The sequence below is a fragment of the Larus michahellis genome, chromosome 6 (assembly GCF_964199755.1).
Source record: "Larus michahellis chromosome 6, bLarMic1.1, whole genome shotgun sequence".
Classification (NCBI taxonomy): domain Eukaryota; kingdom Metazoa; phylum Chordata; class Aves; order Charadriiformes; family Laridae; genus Larus; species Larus michahellis.
Window position 1 is genome coordinate 8952175 of NC_133901.1, and position 16542 is coordinate 8968716.

A 16542-nucleotide genomic window follows, 5' to 3' on the forward strand; every position below is an offset into this window, starting at 1 on the left:
TCTTGGAGAGGGAAAACTGTTTTGGGGTTTTTGGTGGTGGCTTTGCTTTTCTTTAAACGTAAGTGGAAATACTGCCACATCTTCCAAGATTCAGAGCAAACTTTGCTTTAAAATTCCAGCCTAGAACTGACTACACATTGGATTCAAACACATCTGGCTTTGTACCATAATATGAAAGAGACCTATTTGTAAACAACTGCAATAGAGAGTAAATTACTATAAATGCACCTTTTCTCATAAGAATGAGAACGAGACTGGAGATCTCGAGACCGCGACCTTGACCTTGATTTCCTTCCAGATTTTTTGCGACTGTACGTTCTGCTGTCTGAGGAACTACTTGAAGACGAACGCCTGCGGTGTTTCTTTTTCCTTCTGCTTCTGTTCTCTTCTTCTGTGTCCGAGGAGCGACGTCCCATTTTTAAACTACATAAAAACAAAAATTCTAAACTGTAACAAAGTCTTGTGCCTACATGACATTGTTATATATAAGTATTTATAGTGTCTTTGCATATATAAATAAGCATATGGTTATACCATTTTTAAAAGTTATCATGCGAGTAGAAAATTTTAGTTTGGTATGCGAAAATTAAAAAAAAATAATCTAGATTTAAATATGCCAACAAATTCATGTTACCAAGTAACTTGAAATTTACATTGTCAGCAAATTTTAATTAATTTATTACGGTATTAAAGTTCTAAACTTTCACAAAAGTTATTTCACAACCATTTAAACACACATAAATGTACTGATAAAATCATTTACATATCAGAACATACTTGAACTTATTTTTACTTTTCTGCTTTAGATATTAATTTTTCAGAAATTTAGGGAGTGATGGACAAGATACTTCCAATATCTGATATTTCAATTTAAGATACTATGCAGTCCATAGTACAGCATCTTTAGTGTTTCATTTACAGTTATAAATTAAGATCCATAATAGTTATACAATCAACAGAACACAGTCTATTGATTTCAGTTACTGACGTGACTTCATGTGTTTTTAGATTGTGCAATTAAAATAATGTACGGTTTTGCCCTACTTGTTATAATTAAAATACACATTGAGAAAAAGAAATTTAGAAAGTTATTTTTAAATTACTTTAAACTAGAGTTAGGCTGATTTTGGTTCTCAATTTAGATCCATTCCATTTTAAATTCCTTTATTCCAAAATCAGACCTATAAATACTAAACTTCAGAAATGTTTCTTGATTGCCAATGTGTTCACTTGGACAAAGTATACAGACTTTGATATCAGATTTGAAAAAAAATGGGTGGTAGGGAAGCCTGCCATTCATTTAATTGTTGCAAAGTCTATGATCTTCATTTGTAACTCAATTTCATTGCTTCACAATTAAGTAACTGTTGTATTTCTTGGCTTTTCAGGCTGCAAAAAGTGCATAATGCTTTAAAACTATTTTTCTGTCCCAGCAGTATCAGCCCTATCCACCCAAGCCTTGAAGACCCCTCTTCACACACACTTCAGCTAATGGCAGTTAGTTAACAGCCCTTCTTCCCAAGAACAAACAGGTATTTCAAGGCTCCCCAGCTACTTCTGCACTGGGAAAACAGGAACTCATAATTCTTTAACATTCATATCAACAGCTAGATCACGGACATATTTTGCCACAATATCACCTGTCTTTAACCAACACTGAAATATTACAGGTCCTCATATTTCTACCATAAACAGGTTGAACTTGTTCATTTTCCGCATGCAAACTTTTGCCCTTCCTCACACCTTTTATCATCAAGGCAGCAGACCCTAATCTCTTGGGTAGAGACTGAAAACAGAACAAAAGAGAAATTCACCATTAAGTACGTTTATGTTTAAATTCACAAAGGGTTTACATGCAAATATAAGTCTTGATTACGCAAAGCCTTTTGGTCAAAATGCATGATTGAGCAAAAAAAAACCAAACGTGTTTAGTTACACAAACTCTCTTAAACCTACATTTTCACCCTCAAGTTCCCAAGACAGATAAAACTGGTTTGCTACATACTTGCTACAATCCTACACCGATATATCTAAACACCCAACCAGGCATGGGATTTGCAAAGTCGGTGTACTGCGACCACTTTTCCCAAGGGAGCCTTTCAGGTAGCTACACTCAAAATACAATAAATATACACACAATGCTGCGTTTGACAGAGTTTGAAGACTGTACCAGAGATGCATGTTTGCTTATCAAATTGAGACACATTCCTCCCATGCTGCTGAAGCTCATTCCAAGGACCTTCAGACCCCTAGAGCCAGGGCGAGGAGCTACAGCAAGCACAAGTCAAGAGTCAAAGGGACATCATCCTGGAAAGTGGCAAGTTCTCAACCTGGCATCTACTTCAAGGAGAGTTACCATTTTTACCCAACAGTTGTTTAACGCAAAATACAAGACAGTCCCTTAAGTATCTGGATTTTCCTTGACATTCACTAGAGCTCACTTACTGCCACAATCTAAACAGCAGCTACGTAAACTCATTCCTATGTAGCTACATCTCTGTGGATCACAGTCAGCTCTTCGGCACACAACCCGGACCTATCAGCTACACTCCTGCAGCCAAGAGCGCCTACAAATTAGTTGCTACTACGCTTTGCTGCGGTAAACCCCTCTGTATACGTACTTCACTTCCCAATAGTTTTTGTTTTCAGCCCTTTAGAACCAGTCCTTCAGCTAACAGTTTAAACAAAGTATTTTTGAAATATTCAACTTAAAGCAGAAAATCTCTGTGCACCTAAACCAGCAGAATTCTAGGCGGATGAACTGCTATGCAAGAGAATTTCTTTTTTAAATTATTTCTACCATCTTACTAAAGTTATTCCGCACAGATTTTGAAAAAGACAGTACCTTACAGGCTATTTAATCTCACTGAAGGAACTATGACTTTAATTTACAATTCTGTAGAGGAATGCCAATTTATATCAACAGACCATCTTATGAAGTAATTTTATTTTTTTTCCCCTTGTAGTAAAAGATTTACAGAGCTCCAAGGTACTAACAGTTATTGAACAGTAAAATAAAGCTCTTCAAATATATACTGATAGAACAATCTTCAAATGAACATGAACCTGAATCTCAAACTTAAAATAAGCGGAACTGCTCACAAAGATGAAACTACAAGGCACAGATTTTAAGTTAAAAGCTCACAGACCACAGCTCATGACAGCAAGATTAATGAAAGAGACCAGAGAAACAAAGAGTACAAAAGACACTTCTGCCGAGATATTTGCCACTTGATGTGGATATCATTACGAGCCAGAACATTACACTTCAACATATATATCGTCTGTTGTTTAACTTTCTTTTTTTGCCATCAGCTTTTTCCCCCCCATTTGGACATGCAACTGGATTAAGCAGCATATAAAACTACTGAAATGTATTATGTAATTCTCAATTTTGTGTCTTCAGGACCAAACAAGAACTACATGCCATGGCCCTTCCCTATTACAGGACAAGCCCTACAGCATACATGCACATAATTGAGCCTCAGGAGCTACAGGAGCATGGGCTTTACTGAGGACAACCTACAGGACAAAGGCACATGGGTGACTGATGCCCTGGATGTTCTAGAGTTTCCACCAGTAAAGAGGTTGCCAGAAGCAGAGCGCTGATCCTGGAACAATTTGTACAGCCGTAATCCTAGTAGATCCTCCTCCTGCGAGGGTATCTTGAACGTACAAAGGCAACAGATAACCGTGCCCGAATGGCACTATCTTTCACCAGGGTCTTCAGACCATCCCTTCAGCATGACACACATTTTCCTATGAAGATGCCTCTTACAAACATAGCACTTGAGAGTAGTCAATTGTCAAGACCTATAACAAACTAGTATTCTCCCCGACTACTGTCTACTCCCTCCATACTCCTGAACAGACCCGGGAAAAGGGATTGCCAGCATTGATTGATCACACCAGATGAAGCCTGATCATGCCAGCTGAAGAGTCGTTCTGGTGGGTCAGCAGTGGTCCATATACCATTTCCAGAAACTAGACTCTATGATAGCACCTACAAATCACAGAGGAGAATTATGATCACCCAGGGAACTTTAATCAGCAAAATAATGATGGGGGGGAAGAAAATGCAAACAGAGAAAATTAAAACTCATTACATGGCATCATATGCTGAATCCCATGGGGTTTTCATACCTGTCTGTTTCCATACAAAGTCTGTAGATACACTACAAAGACTCATACCATAGAATTAACAGTGTTCACCCTTATAGCTAGGGGGAATCCCCTTTTTAATGCTCCTTACCCTTACCTCTTAGGCAGAAGCTTTAAGCCATAAATATTTGCAATGGGAGATATGCTCTTGCCAACCCCTCTTTACATGTAGGCACTGTGGAAGATATGCCTCTCAATGCCTGGAGAGACACAGGAGGCTTTTATCCTGATTATGGAGCAATACTAGGTGGAGTAGAAGAGGAGGAGGGAAAGGCATATTAACAAGCACCAACAGCAAATGAACAGTGTCAGATGAACTTAGAATCTGGGTTACATCCCTGATGTTTGTGGGGAGGCAGTCTCCTGACCATCACATTAGTGTGGCTCATTCTTTTCCGTTACCTAGCCCCAACCTTCCCCCTGCGTGGTTCTCATCCACTTTTAGCATATTCCCTCACCCACTTCTGAATTAAGATCAAACTACTCTGGTCAAACAGCAAAGGAACACTGAGAATTCAGAAGATGCTGTCTCAAGATAGGAGAACCCACAGCAGCTACATGGTAACTCATGCTGAAGCTTGAGCTGGAACATAACATCGTCAAATTAATCAGCTACTTAAGTATTTTTGAAGGCTCTAGTGAATGCCTATGAACTTCAACATTTTGAAGGCCTGCAATTTGTCTGAAATTGAGCAGCTTTTCAATAGGATAACTAACAGCTGGACCTGATAAAATTTAAGTCCCTGTTCTGGAGCATCTAAAAGACAGGTCTCCAGGCCTTTGTTTTAATAGTTAATTTTTGGTTTAAGCCTTGTTTCTGAAAACTGATGCTGCAACACTTTGGTTGAAATGAAAACAAAGCACATACTCTCACACACCTGTTTTGCCAAGAGAAACACCAACATAAAAAAGCTCAAACCAACTATTTACACTTGGCAAAGTGGCAACGTTATCAACAGTGCTACCAAGCTCACCTGCAAACAGATAAGTAACCTCCAACCCTGCATTTAAAATGTAAAGAAAACATAGATGACATGGGAAACAAAGAGACTTCTCAAAACAAACAAACAAACAAACAAACTATTCAGAGAGTAAGGTACACTTTAAAATGTAGTAAGAAGTATACATTCATTAATCTGACCTTGTTCAATCTTGTTTCATAGATTTTAGAATTATTTCAAGTGTTCAATACGTATTTTCAAGCACGAGTTTCAAATTATTATTGTATTTACTGCAGATTGTAAGAAAATAATAACGTTTGGTTGTTTTTAATCAGAGGCTGTTATCCAGTAAACATTACTGCAGCAGACTACATCTTGAGCACAGCATCCAATTAAATAATACAATCTTTAGTTACTATAATCAGACAGAAATGATGAACACAAAATAACCTCCACATTTGCTCAGCATCAAATGCAAACAGTTTATGTTTGTTAGTTACTAAGAAACTTTGATTATAACTGACTTGCAATTGACTAACCACCTGTGCTGTTTACATGTCATCTCTACTAACAAGATCCTTTAAAAAATTATAACTGATTAGAAGGGCATTGATGGAAAAATATACTGCAACCATCTCAGCATCCCCATCTTTCCTGCTGAACTGCAAGAGTCCGTCTATAGGAGAGAATCAACAAGTCCAGATAAGATGCTCCTTGAGCTTCAGCCAGGAAACGAGGCTAACTGAAGCAAAATTTATTCTAAGCACTCAACAAACATACTCACTAGCTAATAAGTAGGAGCCAAAGTGTTACTAATGGCAATGCCGATCCCCGAAAAAGGGAAACCACAAACAAGCAGAGGGTAGATGTCCCTCTCAGATAGCTTCTGTGTGAGTACAGATCAAAGACTCTCTTTGCATTTACCTTCACCAAGCTTGTAGTTCTGTGGAAACTGTACCTGCTCTACAGTTCAGAAAAATTGCTCTCAGTAGAGCAAGAGGTTCAATTAAAAACCACAACAAGGTGGCTGTTCATACAAGGGCAGCAACCTGAACTATTGTTGCTGATTTTACATACTTATCCAGCGGTGCCTCTTTCCCTTAGGCAAGTTTACAGATCACTACAGGAGGAACACCTCAATTGCATCTACCAAGACAGCTACCATAACTGCTCACCTCAGAAGAAAGTCTAGAGATCAAAGAACCGCAGGAATTCAGTTACTTTCTTACAATCTCTCCCATGGGAACAAGAATCCACAAACACCAAACATACCAGAACACTGTCTTCTGCTTACTTAAAGGATGTCCTCTTTGACAATTGTACCAACGGTATTTTTCAAAATCATTCATTTTGAACTTATAAAAGTTTGCAACGATTCAAAATCATGAATGAACGATTTGTAATGACAATATTCCTTAACTCAGCTTCAAATCTTTAGATTTCAAAGTTAAATGTTGAAAAAGCTAGGCTCAAGGTGACATCACATGCCCATGGTCATCCAGGACACCAACAGCAAAGCAGAGACTCAAACCAAACGCTAGTATGGTGCTCACCCACTAAGAGCTGGCCTCCACAAGCCATCTTTTGCTCAGTAAATCTTAATTCTACAAACTGGCCTTCCACCACATAACTACATTTTCCATACTTGAGAGCTACAAACGGTCCTATTTTAGATCAACCCAAGTAAGTTCACCAAAGGCATTAATTAATCAGCATTTCTTACAAGTAACCAACTTACAAAATAAGCTTATAGATCAACTAAGTTTATTTGAACTTTATGAGGCAGCTTTTGGTATTTCTTTTAAACCAAGTTCTAAATGGCTTTCTCACACATGGCGTACAGGATCATGCTAAACTACTTAATTTAACATGTTGAAAATTTGCCTCAGATCATTAGAACAGATAAAACTGTTCAAAAAAAAAGTTTCATTCATATCTGAAAAAATAACACCCAGAATTATATCTAGCTGAAATATAAAATGAAAACACCTAGAATGACTGCTGCCAGAAACAGCGCATCAGATAGAGAAAAACCCAATGGCGTACATTCTTTACCCCCACTTTCACAAACAAGAGCTGTAAAGTAAGATTCTATACAAATAATCTCCTCTTATCGTCCTATGAATCAAAATATAAAGCGGATTCCAAGGGCAGGTGCCAGGGATAGTAAAATCCATCACAGATGCTACATGCTTATATCAGCTGGGCCCTGCTAGTACACCGCAGGAAAAAAAACAGATTTGAAAAAGACAAGGAAGAGGGCTGTTCTCAGTGCTCCGTGTCAGTTTCCACCGGGAAATCTAACCAGAGTCACGAGTAGTCACCAGAATAGTTTGTGTTAGAAGAGACCTTAAAGATCATCTAGTTCCAACCCCCCTGCCCTGGGCAGGGACACCTCCCACTAGACCAGGTTGCTCAAAGCCCCATCCAGCCTGGCCTTGAACACCACCAGGGACGGGGAAGCCACAGCTTCTCTGGGCAAAACGCGCACGGGGCTCGGCCCCGCTCCCCACCCGGCTGCTAGCCTTCAGCAGCGCCGTTCCGAGCGCGCTACTCCGGCTCTGCCCCACGCAAGACGCTCCTCCCGGGAAGCGAAACGACCCGCAGGCCGGCGGGGGTCCGTCCTGGGACCCCGCCACCGCCCGAGGCGGCCAGGCTGCGGCAGCGCCCCCCTGGCGTCGCCATGGCAACACCAGGCAGGCCCGGCCCCACACCGCCATCGCCACCCCCAGCCGGGGCCCGCAGCGGCCCTAGGGAGCGGCACCAGGCCGCAGGGCTCGCCCGGCCCCCCCGCGGCGGCAGCCCACTAGCACCTTGCATGTCCCTGCCGAGGGCGGGCTCGCCAGCAGCCCCCACCACGTTACCTTAGCGGCCGGACTGGGCCGGGGGAGCGAAAGCGCCGCTGGGCCGGGGGTGCCGGTTTGAGCTCAGCGCCTTCCTGGGCGGTGGACAGGCAGCACCAAGCCACCGCCGAGCTCATCCAGGCGGCCAGGCAGCGCTCGCCGAGCGCCGAGGAATCGATGCGGCGCGCTCGCCTCCCCGGCGGGGCGAGTGTGTGTTCCCCCACGCGTGACGGGCAGCGAGGGGTCGGGGTCTCGCTGCCCACGGGAGGCTGCAGCAGCCCACGGAGCTCTGTCTGAGGCGGGCGTCCCACCGGAACGACTTACCGACACGTTGCCGTGGCACGCTGCGGTTCGCCTCCCCCACGGGTGACAGGCTCCGCGGCGGCACGGAGGGGCAGCGGCGCGGAGGGTTTTTTCGTTTCAGCCTAAAAGTGATTAAAGAGGGACGGTGTTTCCTGGCACTGACAACCTACCCCCGTGGGCGAAGGGGCAGCGCTCCCCACGCGGCGTGGACACCGCACCGGGACGGGGCTGCGTGCCCCGGGGATGGGAGCGGGGTGAGCACGTCCCGGGCCCGGCTCCGGCGAGAAACGCAACGAAATTATTTAATCACGAAGCGTAATTCTGTCTTTTGATGAATTTAGTTACTTTAACGCGAGTTTCCGAGCTCCCTGACACGGGAATTGCGTGAGGACAAACGAAATATAAGGATGGAAAAGCCGCTGACGATCGTCTTTCCCGCTCGGCAGCCGGTCTGTTCCCGCCAGGATCCCGGTGTCCGATCCCCCCCACGATACCGAAAATGCCACCCGGGACCGGTTCACGGGCGGCGGGGACCCGCTCTGCTGCCTGAAACGGAGTGAAACAGTAAATAGTTGCCGATCGCGTGTGTAATTAGATCTGAAGAAACGGGAATTCCACCCTCCGCACTGTACCTGCTCGAGTAAATAAAAGCTCTTTTACGTAAAGTCATCTTTTCCAAAGGTCAAATGAAAAAAAAAGAAAAAAAATCAATACATAAGCAAGAGTTAAACAATTTTGAATAATTTATTAGAATTCTAGCGAAGGTGTAAAAGAGACGAGTTCCGTCAACAAAAGTACTCTCTTAATGGGATTTAAGCAACAAAGGAAAAAAAAAACGATAAATAGCGTAATACACTCTAATCTGATGCCACGGTTGCGCGGGGGGGCCCCGCACCCCCCCCCGCACCCCGCCGGACGGCGGGGTGCGGGGGGTGCGGGGCCCCCCCCGCGGGGGCGGTACGCGGGCGCGGAGCTTGCGCGCCCCCCCCACCCTCCCCGCTCTTTGGCCACTCCCCCGCAGCTCCGGCCGCGCTCGCCCGGGACCTGGCGCAACGGGCCCGCACCTAATTAAATTAATTAGTGCGGCGGGCGGGCGGGCGGACCGGCGGTGCCCCGGCCGCATTGCCCCGCGGCAGGGCGGCGCGGACCGGGGCGGCGGAGAACGGGGGTTCCATTCAGAGCTCCGAGGGGAGGTAATTCTCCGGGAACAAGGGGCAGGCTTTGCAAAGTATAAATAGTGGCACTTCAATCGCGGCGCCGCTATCAGACCCCGGGAGCCCTGCACGTCGGGCGGCACAGCACGGCTCGGTACGGTACAGCCCGGCCCGTGGATGCCCACCCGGGGAACCGGGGCAACGCGCCCCTGAAGCCCCGCCGCGGCCATGGAGGAGCTAACGGCGTTTGTTTCCAAGTCGTTTGACCCCAAAACGAAGGAGAAGAAGGAACTCATCACCTACCGCGAGGTGCTGGAGAGCGGGCCCCTGCGCGGCGGCGGAGGAACGCGTGAGAGCGGAGGAAGCGCGGCGGAACCGGGCCGCGACGAGGCGGGCAGCCCCGCGGGGCGGGCGGGCGGCGGGCGGTCCCCGCCGCGGGAGCCCGACGCCGCCGCCGCCGAGAGAACCGCCGAGGCAGCCACCCCCAAGCTCAGCGACGGTAACGGCGGCACCGGGGGGGTTCCCCCTTCTTTCCCTTCCCCAACCCCCCGTCGGGGTCTCGGTACGCGCGGAACGGAGGCGGGAGCGGGCGATGGCCGCGCAGCGGGAGAAACGGACCCGCGGTGGCGGGTGGAAAGGGCTCGGCAGCGCTAGGCGTTAATGAGCGGCTTTCCATCTTTTCCCAATTACGGGGAAATATGTGGCTAGCCTCGAAGTTTAGATTAAAATATTTAGACAAGCGTTTTGACTCGCTCGCGACGCGGTCTGTTCCCGTTTAGCATCCCGCGGGAAGCCAACGAAAACCCGCACACGTGGGCCCGTTCGTTCTCCTGCGGGTCTCGGCAGCGCGGACACGCGTGGGGCCGGGCCGCGCTGCCGCCGCTCATCCTCGGCTCCGCACCGCGCCGGGCGCCTTTTTTTTCAGCCACCCCCCGTGGTTATTCCGCGGCTTTTCCTCGGCGGGGCGATGGCCTCGGTGCCGGTACCGGCAGCTCCGCGCCGGCGGAGGGGCAGCGCGGAGGTTTCCGCGCCCACCGGCAGGGCAGGGACCGGTCCCCGTCGCTGCGCGGGGACCCGCGGTTCGCTGCCGCCCGTTTTGTTCAGACAAGGGTTTTTTTTTTTGCGAAGAGCGTCGCGGCCGGGAGCATCCCCGGAAAAGGGCTATTTAACAAATTTCCGCTAACGAGCGGCGGAGAGGGGGGGACCAGGCAGCCGGGGTAGAAAATTAAATAACGAAAACCAAATCCCCGGGAGAGAGCGGACTGGGGCGCGGAGGGGCCGCGGCGACCGGCGGAGCGCACCGGGGACCTGTTGCAGCGCTTCCCCCCTGTGCGGGCAGCGGGGCTGCGGACACCCCACCCCCGCGCGGTGGGGTCGGTGCAGACCCTCCGGGCGGCGGACGGGGTGCGGGAGGCGGGCCGGCCTCCTCCGGTTACCGGAGCCGAGCGGCAGGGCCCGGAAAGGCAGCGGCCGAAGCGGGCCTAGTGCGGCCCCGGCCCCGGGGGGGTCCTGCCCAGTCCTCCCCACGACGTCGTCGCTGGCAGCCCGGGCACCCCGCGGTCCCCCGTCCCCGGTCTGACTGCCTGTGTCGTGCCCAGTGTCCCCAGAGCTGAAGGAGCGCAAGGAGGATGCGAAAGCGATGGAAGACGAAGGGCAGACGAAAATCAAGCAGAGGAGGAGCCGGACGAATTTCACCCTGGAGCAGCTGAACGAGCTGGAAAGGCTTTTCGACGAGACCCACTACCCGGACGCCTTCATGCGGGAGGAGCTGAGCCAGAGGCTGGGGCTCTCCGAGGCTAGGGTGCAGGTAGCCAAACCGTGCGTGGGTGCCAGGGTGTGGGTGGCGGGGGCCTCTCTGTCCCCGCTGCTCCCGACACGAGCTGTCAGAGAGAGGAGGATGGGGTGGTGGTGTTGGGGGGGGAGTCGTCCCGGCGCCGAATTGTACCCAGCGAATCTGTAAAACCGCCTCCCCCGGGCTTTTCTGGGGTTTGACTCCTCGCGGGTCCCCTCGCTTTGCTGCCTTTTATTTAGTCTCCGCGTTTATTTTATCTCTGCCTCGGCAAGAGCTGCCGTGGGCTCACCGGGCGGACGTACCAATTAACTTTATAGATGTAGTGACCATAAACTAAATTAGGAACTGCTAAGTGCCAAAAAAAAAAAATAATTTACAGTCCGTTTCCCTTCGTAGTTCTTAAATCTTGAGGGAAGCGGCAGGGAAACGGAGCGAAGTGCACAGACCGGCTTTGTTCGGATTTATGAAATACAAAAGTCTGGGATAAAACCAGGCTATTTTAAGCGTTCTCCCGTGCCGAGAAGCCGCAGCTTCCTTTGATTTAACCTGCGCGTTTAACCTCGGGCTGCCCTCCCAAAGTTTTCCAAAATGGGTTCCCGGGCTGGTTTCAGCGAGTTTTGTCGGGATGAGATGAAGAGTGAGGAACGGTCCGGGCTTTGCCGGGCTGGGGAGGAAGGTGACTCCTCAAACGAGAACAAATGTAGCTGCTCCGGTGTATTTCCGTTCTAATAATAAAAGAAGAGAAAATGATGGTCATTATTTGTTTGAACACATGGAGTAGTTTTAGGCCCCGAACATCTGCAGCTGTTAGAAAGTATTGCTGTAACAGATACTCCCCCTCAATCTTTGTGCTCGTAGGCCACCATCTGCACCCAACTATGCGCACAACCCTTGTGGGGTTTCCCTGCGTCTTGTCACAGGGTAAGGACAGAAACACAGCGGGCACATCGAACCCCAAAAGTCACAATAAACCGCTTTTTTCATCGCAAAAAAAAAGGGGGGGGGAGGGGGGGAAAGACCCTTCGTTTTCCCGCTTTCCCGTTTTTCCGCCGCCTGTTTATGCCCAGTAAATCTTAACAAAAGGCAAGAAAACAAAGTTGCAGGGCTTCAACTTGGCTATGAAAAATGGAAAAGGGAGGTGCTTCCTTCTGCTGGCTGCGGGCTCCACAAAGAGCGCGGTGGCGGCGCGGAATCGGCGCTCCCCTTCTGCCAAATGGCCGGGCGCATAATAACTTTTTGGAGATTTACATAGATTAAACCCATTTCCCTTTAAATCGTTCCGGAAAACGCTCTGCAATAATATTTTTGCCTCGCGTCTGGGCTAATTTGTAAATTACGGAATGTGCGTTTCCACGGGAGGCTGAGGGCGAACATGGCTGTTGGGCAGATTTTGCTTGGCTGAAGTAAATGACAGGGCGGGGGAAATTCACGTTTATATTTGTCTCTTCAAGTAAGACCTCAAAAAAGAATATTTTTTTTTATTTTTTTTATATTTTTTGGCCGTGGGGAAAGGATTGCTTGGTGGATGTGGCTTCTGAGATGCGGCGCAGAGGTCTGTCTTTAAACAGGAATGTTTTAAGACGCGCTCTCCCTCCTTCCCTCCCTGCCCTCTCTGCTCCAAGCGAGCAGAACTTTATTCTGGAAATTTATTTCAACGATTCCATTTCCAGTATTAAAAGTGTGTTCTTGCCTAACGCGCAGCCTTTTCTGTGGAAGCAAATTAGATTGTCATGATAATGAGACAATTATTCCGCTTCTGTGCTACACTCCACTGCACAGAGGAACAGAGAAATTCTAAACTTCTTTGTAGTGAAGCTTTTATGACAGTAATTACCCCCCTCCTCAAAAAAAAAAAAAAAGTGAGTCATTAAACTCTTTGGTGTTTGTTTTTTATTGAAGATAAAGCTAATTAATTTATTTATTAATGAGCACGAGCTTCTCCGGCCTGACGGTGCAAACAGTCAAACCCATTATCGCCCGTTAGTATTAGATATGAGGGGGCGATTTAGGTCTTGTGGGACCCTGATGTGGAAAGGCGAAACCGGGGCTCAGAAAGTAATTTTTCTGTAACGAGCGCTCCGCGAACGACCATTTTCTCTATATTTTGACCTTTTTTTTTTTTTTTTTTTCCTTTCCCCTCTCCCCCCGCCCGTGGCGTTTCGGAACTCATGAGCGGGGGCCGCCCGGGAGGAGGGAGCCCAGACCCGCAGCCGGGTTTCTTTGTCTGCCAGTTCTTTGGGGTTTTTTTAATTATTATTCTCAGTGGGTTTATGGTTTGTTCTTGTTGGGTTTGGTGTTTTTTTGCGCTTCGCGCTGTCCCCGCGGCGGTGTCAGCGCGACCGTGACATCCGTGTCTTCCCCCTTCTCTTTCCCCCCCAGGTCTGGTTCCAGAACCGAAGAGCCAAATGCCGAAAGCAAGAAAACCAACTCCACAAAGGTACCGGGGGTGTGTGTGTGTGTGATGCGGGTGGGTCGGACACGCGTGGGAGGAGGGGGGGGGAGGGTGCCTCCCCCATGCTGACCCGCTGCCTCCCCGCAGGGGTGCTGATCGGCGCCGCCAGCCAGTTCGAAGCCTGCCGGGTGGCCCCGTACGTGAACGTGGGCGCGCTGCGGATGCCCTTCCAGCAGGCAAGTGGGGCGCGGGTGGGTGGGGGGGTGGGTGGTGGTGGGGGGACACGGACACGCGTGACCGCCCCGCGCCTTCTCCCCGGCAGGTTCAGGCGCAGCTGCAGCTGGACAGCGCCGTGGCCCACGCACACCACCACCTCCACCCACACCTGGCCCACGCACCCTACATGATGTTCCCCGCTCCCCCCTTCGGGCTACCGCTGGCCACCCTGGCCGAGTCCGCCTCCGCCGCCTCCGTGGTGGCCGCCGCCGCCGCCGCCAAGACCACCAGCAAGAACTCCAGCATCGCCGACCTCCGCCTGAAGGCCAAGAAACACGCCGCCGCCCTGGGGCTGTGACCGCGCTCCCGCCCTTTTATTTTTTAAATAAAAAGGGGGGAAAAAAAGGAGGGGGAAAAAAAAAAAGAAGAGGGAAAATTAAAAAAGAGACGAGGGAGAGGAGAAACTGACGGGAGATATATACTTATTTAAAGAATTAGAGGAACTAGACGCGCAGCTGGGAAGTTCACAGGTTTTGAAACTGACCTTTTTCTGCGAAGTTCACTTTAATACAAGAAATTTGATAAGAGAGGCGGGCCTCCTTTCACGTTGCATCAGATACTTGAGTTTAACAACCACGTCTGGAATGGCGACAAAAAGAAGAGAGAAAGACAACGACGAAGAGAAAAAGAAAAAAAAAAGAAAAAAAAAAAGACAATGATTTCTCTGCGAATTTCTAATGGGAAGCTGTCCGGGATACTTCCTCCAGCAGCATTCCGGGTTGCATGTATTTGTATTTCATTGATGGAGTCCTTTGATTCACTTGCACTTCACCCTCATCTTTAGTAGAAAAAAAAAACACAAAACAAAACAAACAAACGTGGCTGGGTTCTTTCTCTTTTAATCTTGGAGGGAAGCGGAAAGAGAGAGGGAGATCAAGCTCCACCTTTTCCACTCTTAAATCTTTGTTGGTCGTTTTCTGTCCCACCTCTGAAATAAAAGGGAGCGGAAAGCACCAGGAGAGCGGAGTGTGGCTCCCTTTGCTGGGTCTCTCTTGTCCTGAGGGCAAAAACAAAAGAAAAAGAAAAAAAAAAAGTATTTAATTCCCAACCACCACTTTACACAACGGCAAACTCCAATAAGAGGTACTGGGTACATGTAAAATATGTTGATACACACGAACAAAGTTTATTTTGGCTATAACTTGTGAATTGATAGTTGACTGTCAAACATTTACATTTTATCTCATAAAGGTGTATCTATTCACGTAATCTTGTGATTTTTTTTTTATTATTATTATTATTTGAAAGACGTATAGCTATTTAACCTGGGGTACCTTGCAGTCACTGATTGTTACCCCAGTTTGCCATCAGACCCTCATGCTTATTGCCAAGAGAGAGGGAAAGCTCTTCTACGCGAACTTTGGTATGGACGAGCTTTGTATCTGTTTGTTCTCCATGAAAACAAAATTATTTATATTGACCATATTTTTTCTAGTGTATTTTAAGTTATTTTAAAAAAGAAAAAAAAAGGGGAGGGGGGAGAAAGATGCTGTTATTTCATTACATTTGTTGTCAGTACAATATATTTTTGTTTCACTCAGGTTTGCTTCACCTTTTTTAATCCATTTTCGACGTCACGAATTTCAGTAAGTGCCAAGTAATGAATTTAAGACACTTTGCGACCTATTGACTGAGAAGGGTAACGTTTCCGTGGACGGTTTCACGTCACCTCTGGTACTGTTAATATTAAATCATCGGTGATATTCTTTCTTTCCTGTGTTCACACCTTCTGTAGAGCTCACACGTTTCTTTCCGCTCCGTAGCTATCGCGACAAACCGATAGCGCCCATCGCGACGAGGAAGCACCGCTCACCTCCGCCCATCTTTTCTTTACCGCTTCATGTCGGTTTTCCTCAGTTTCGGCTTCACAAAACTTACCGCGGCGTTTTGATTCGGCTTTCTGTTGGAAAAAAAAAAAAAGAAAGAAAAGAAAAAAAAAAAAGAAATAGACCGGTGGAAGTTCTATAGCAATTGTGTCTTTACAAGTTCTGTCAAGTTCCCTCAGGTAATAAAAGCGAGGAAAGTGTAATGTCTCGGAATATTTTCCAGGGAAGGATCAGGGGGAATTTGTGGAAAAAGGTCGCCTCTCCGCTCGCCCGGGCCGAGCCCCGCTCCCCGCCGGCACCCGCCCGCCATGACCGCCGCGGAACCCTGCGTGGCGCCCGCTGCTCCGCGCCCTGCCCGCCGGGACTCTTCGGTGCTTCCCAGGGCCCCGTGAGGGGACGGCGCCCGCCCCGGCGGCCGGTGAGGCGGAGGCGGCCGTTATGAGGGGAAAGCGTCCGCGATGGAGGTCGCTGTGAGGGGAAGGCGCTCGCCGTAAGGGTCCCTCTGAGGGGAAGGCGGCCGCCACGGCCGTTGTTGTGAGGTGCCTGCCATGGGGATCCCTGTGAGTGGACGCGCCTCCCATGGGGATCCCTGTGAGGGACAGACGCCCGCGGCGGGGGTCCCTGTGAGGGAAAGGCGCCCACTATGGGGGTTCTTGTGAGGTACAGGCGCCCGCCACGGTGTCCCTGTGAGGGGACGCGCCCGCCATGGGGGACCCTGTGAGGAACCGACGCCCGCCACGGGGGTCCCGGTGAGGGGACCCGCCCGCCACGGTGCCCGCCGTGCCCAGCCGGGCAGCCCCTGCGGGAAGGGCTCCCCCCGGCCCCGGCGCGGCCGGGGGAAGAAGCCGATCGCT

The 16542-nt window shown here is 48.7% G+C and overlaps 2 protein-coding genes across 2 annotated transcripts in view; one reads left to right on the plus strand and one right to left on the minus strand.

Annotated features, from left to right (window-relative positions):
- Positions 1–8078, minus strand: part of RSRC1 (arginine and serine rich coiled-coil 1) — a 169960-nt gene extending 161882 nt beyond the window's left edge. Inside the window, exons 1-2 of the mRNA XM_074591886.1 lie at positions 7967–8078; positions 229–423 (exon numbers count right to left, since the gene is read on the minus strand). Of these exons, the coding sequence (XP_074447987.1) occupies positions 229–416 (188 nt within the window). The 5' untranslated portion in view covers positions 417–423; positions 7967–8078. The remainder of the gene's footprint in view (positions 1–228; positions 424–7966) is intronic.
- A 1289-nt stretch (positions 8079–9367) lies between these two features.
- On the plus strand, positions 9368–16306 carry SHOX2 (SHOX homeobox 2). The gene is made up of 5 exons (XM_074591149.1): positions 9368–9901; positions 11001–11209; positions 13574–13631; positions 13734–13839; positions 13890–16306. The coding sequence occupies exons 1-5, from the start codon at positions 9631–9633 to the stop codon at positions 14158–14160; spliced, it is 915 nt and encodes a 304-aa protein (XP_074447250.1). The 5' UTR covers positions 9368–9630; the 3' UTR covers positions 14161–16306.
- Positions 16307–16542: the final 236 nt, after the last annotated feature.

Excerpts from the sequence above, each read along its gene's own strand:
- SHOX2 (XM_074591149.1), top strand. The coding sequence starts at position 9,631 with ATGGAGGAGCTAACGGCGTTTGTTTCCAAGTCGTTTGACCCCAAAACG. Across the intron at positions 11,210-13,573 it reads TCTCCGAGGCTAGGGTGCAG|GTCTGGTTCCAGAACCGAAG; the intron begins GTAGCCAAACCG and ends TTTCCCCCCCAG. Across the intron at positions 13,840-13,889 it reads CAGGCAAGTGGGGCGCGGGT|CGCGCCTTCTCCCCGGCAGG; the intron begins GGGTGGGGGGGT and ends GCGTGACCGCCC.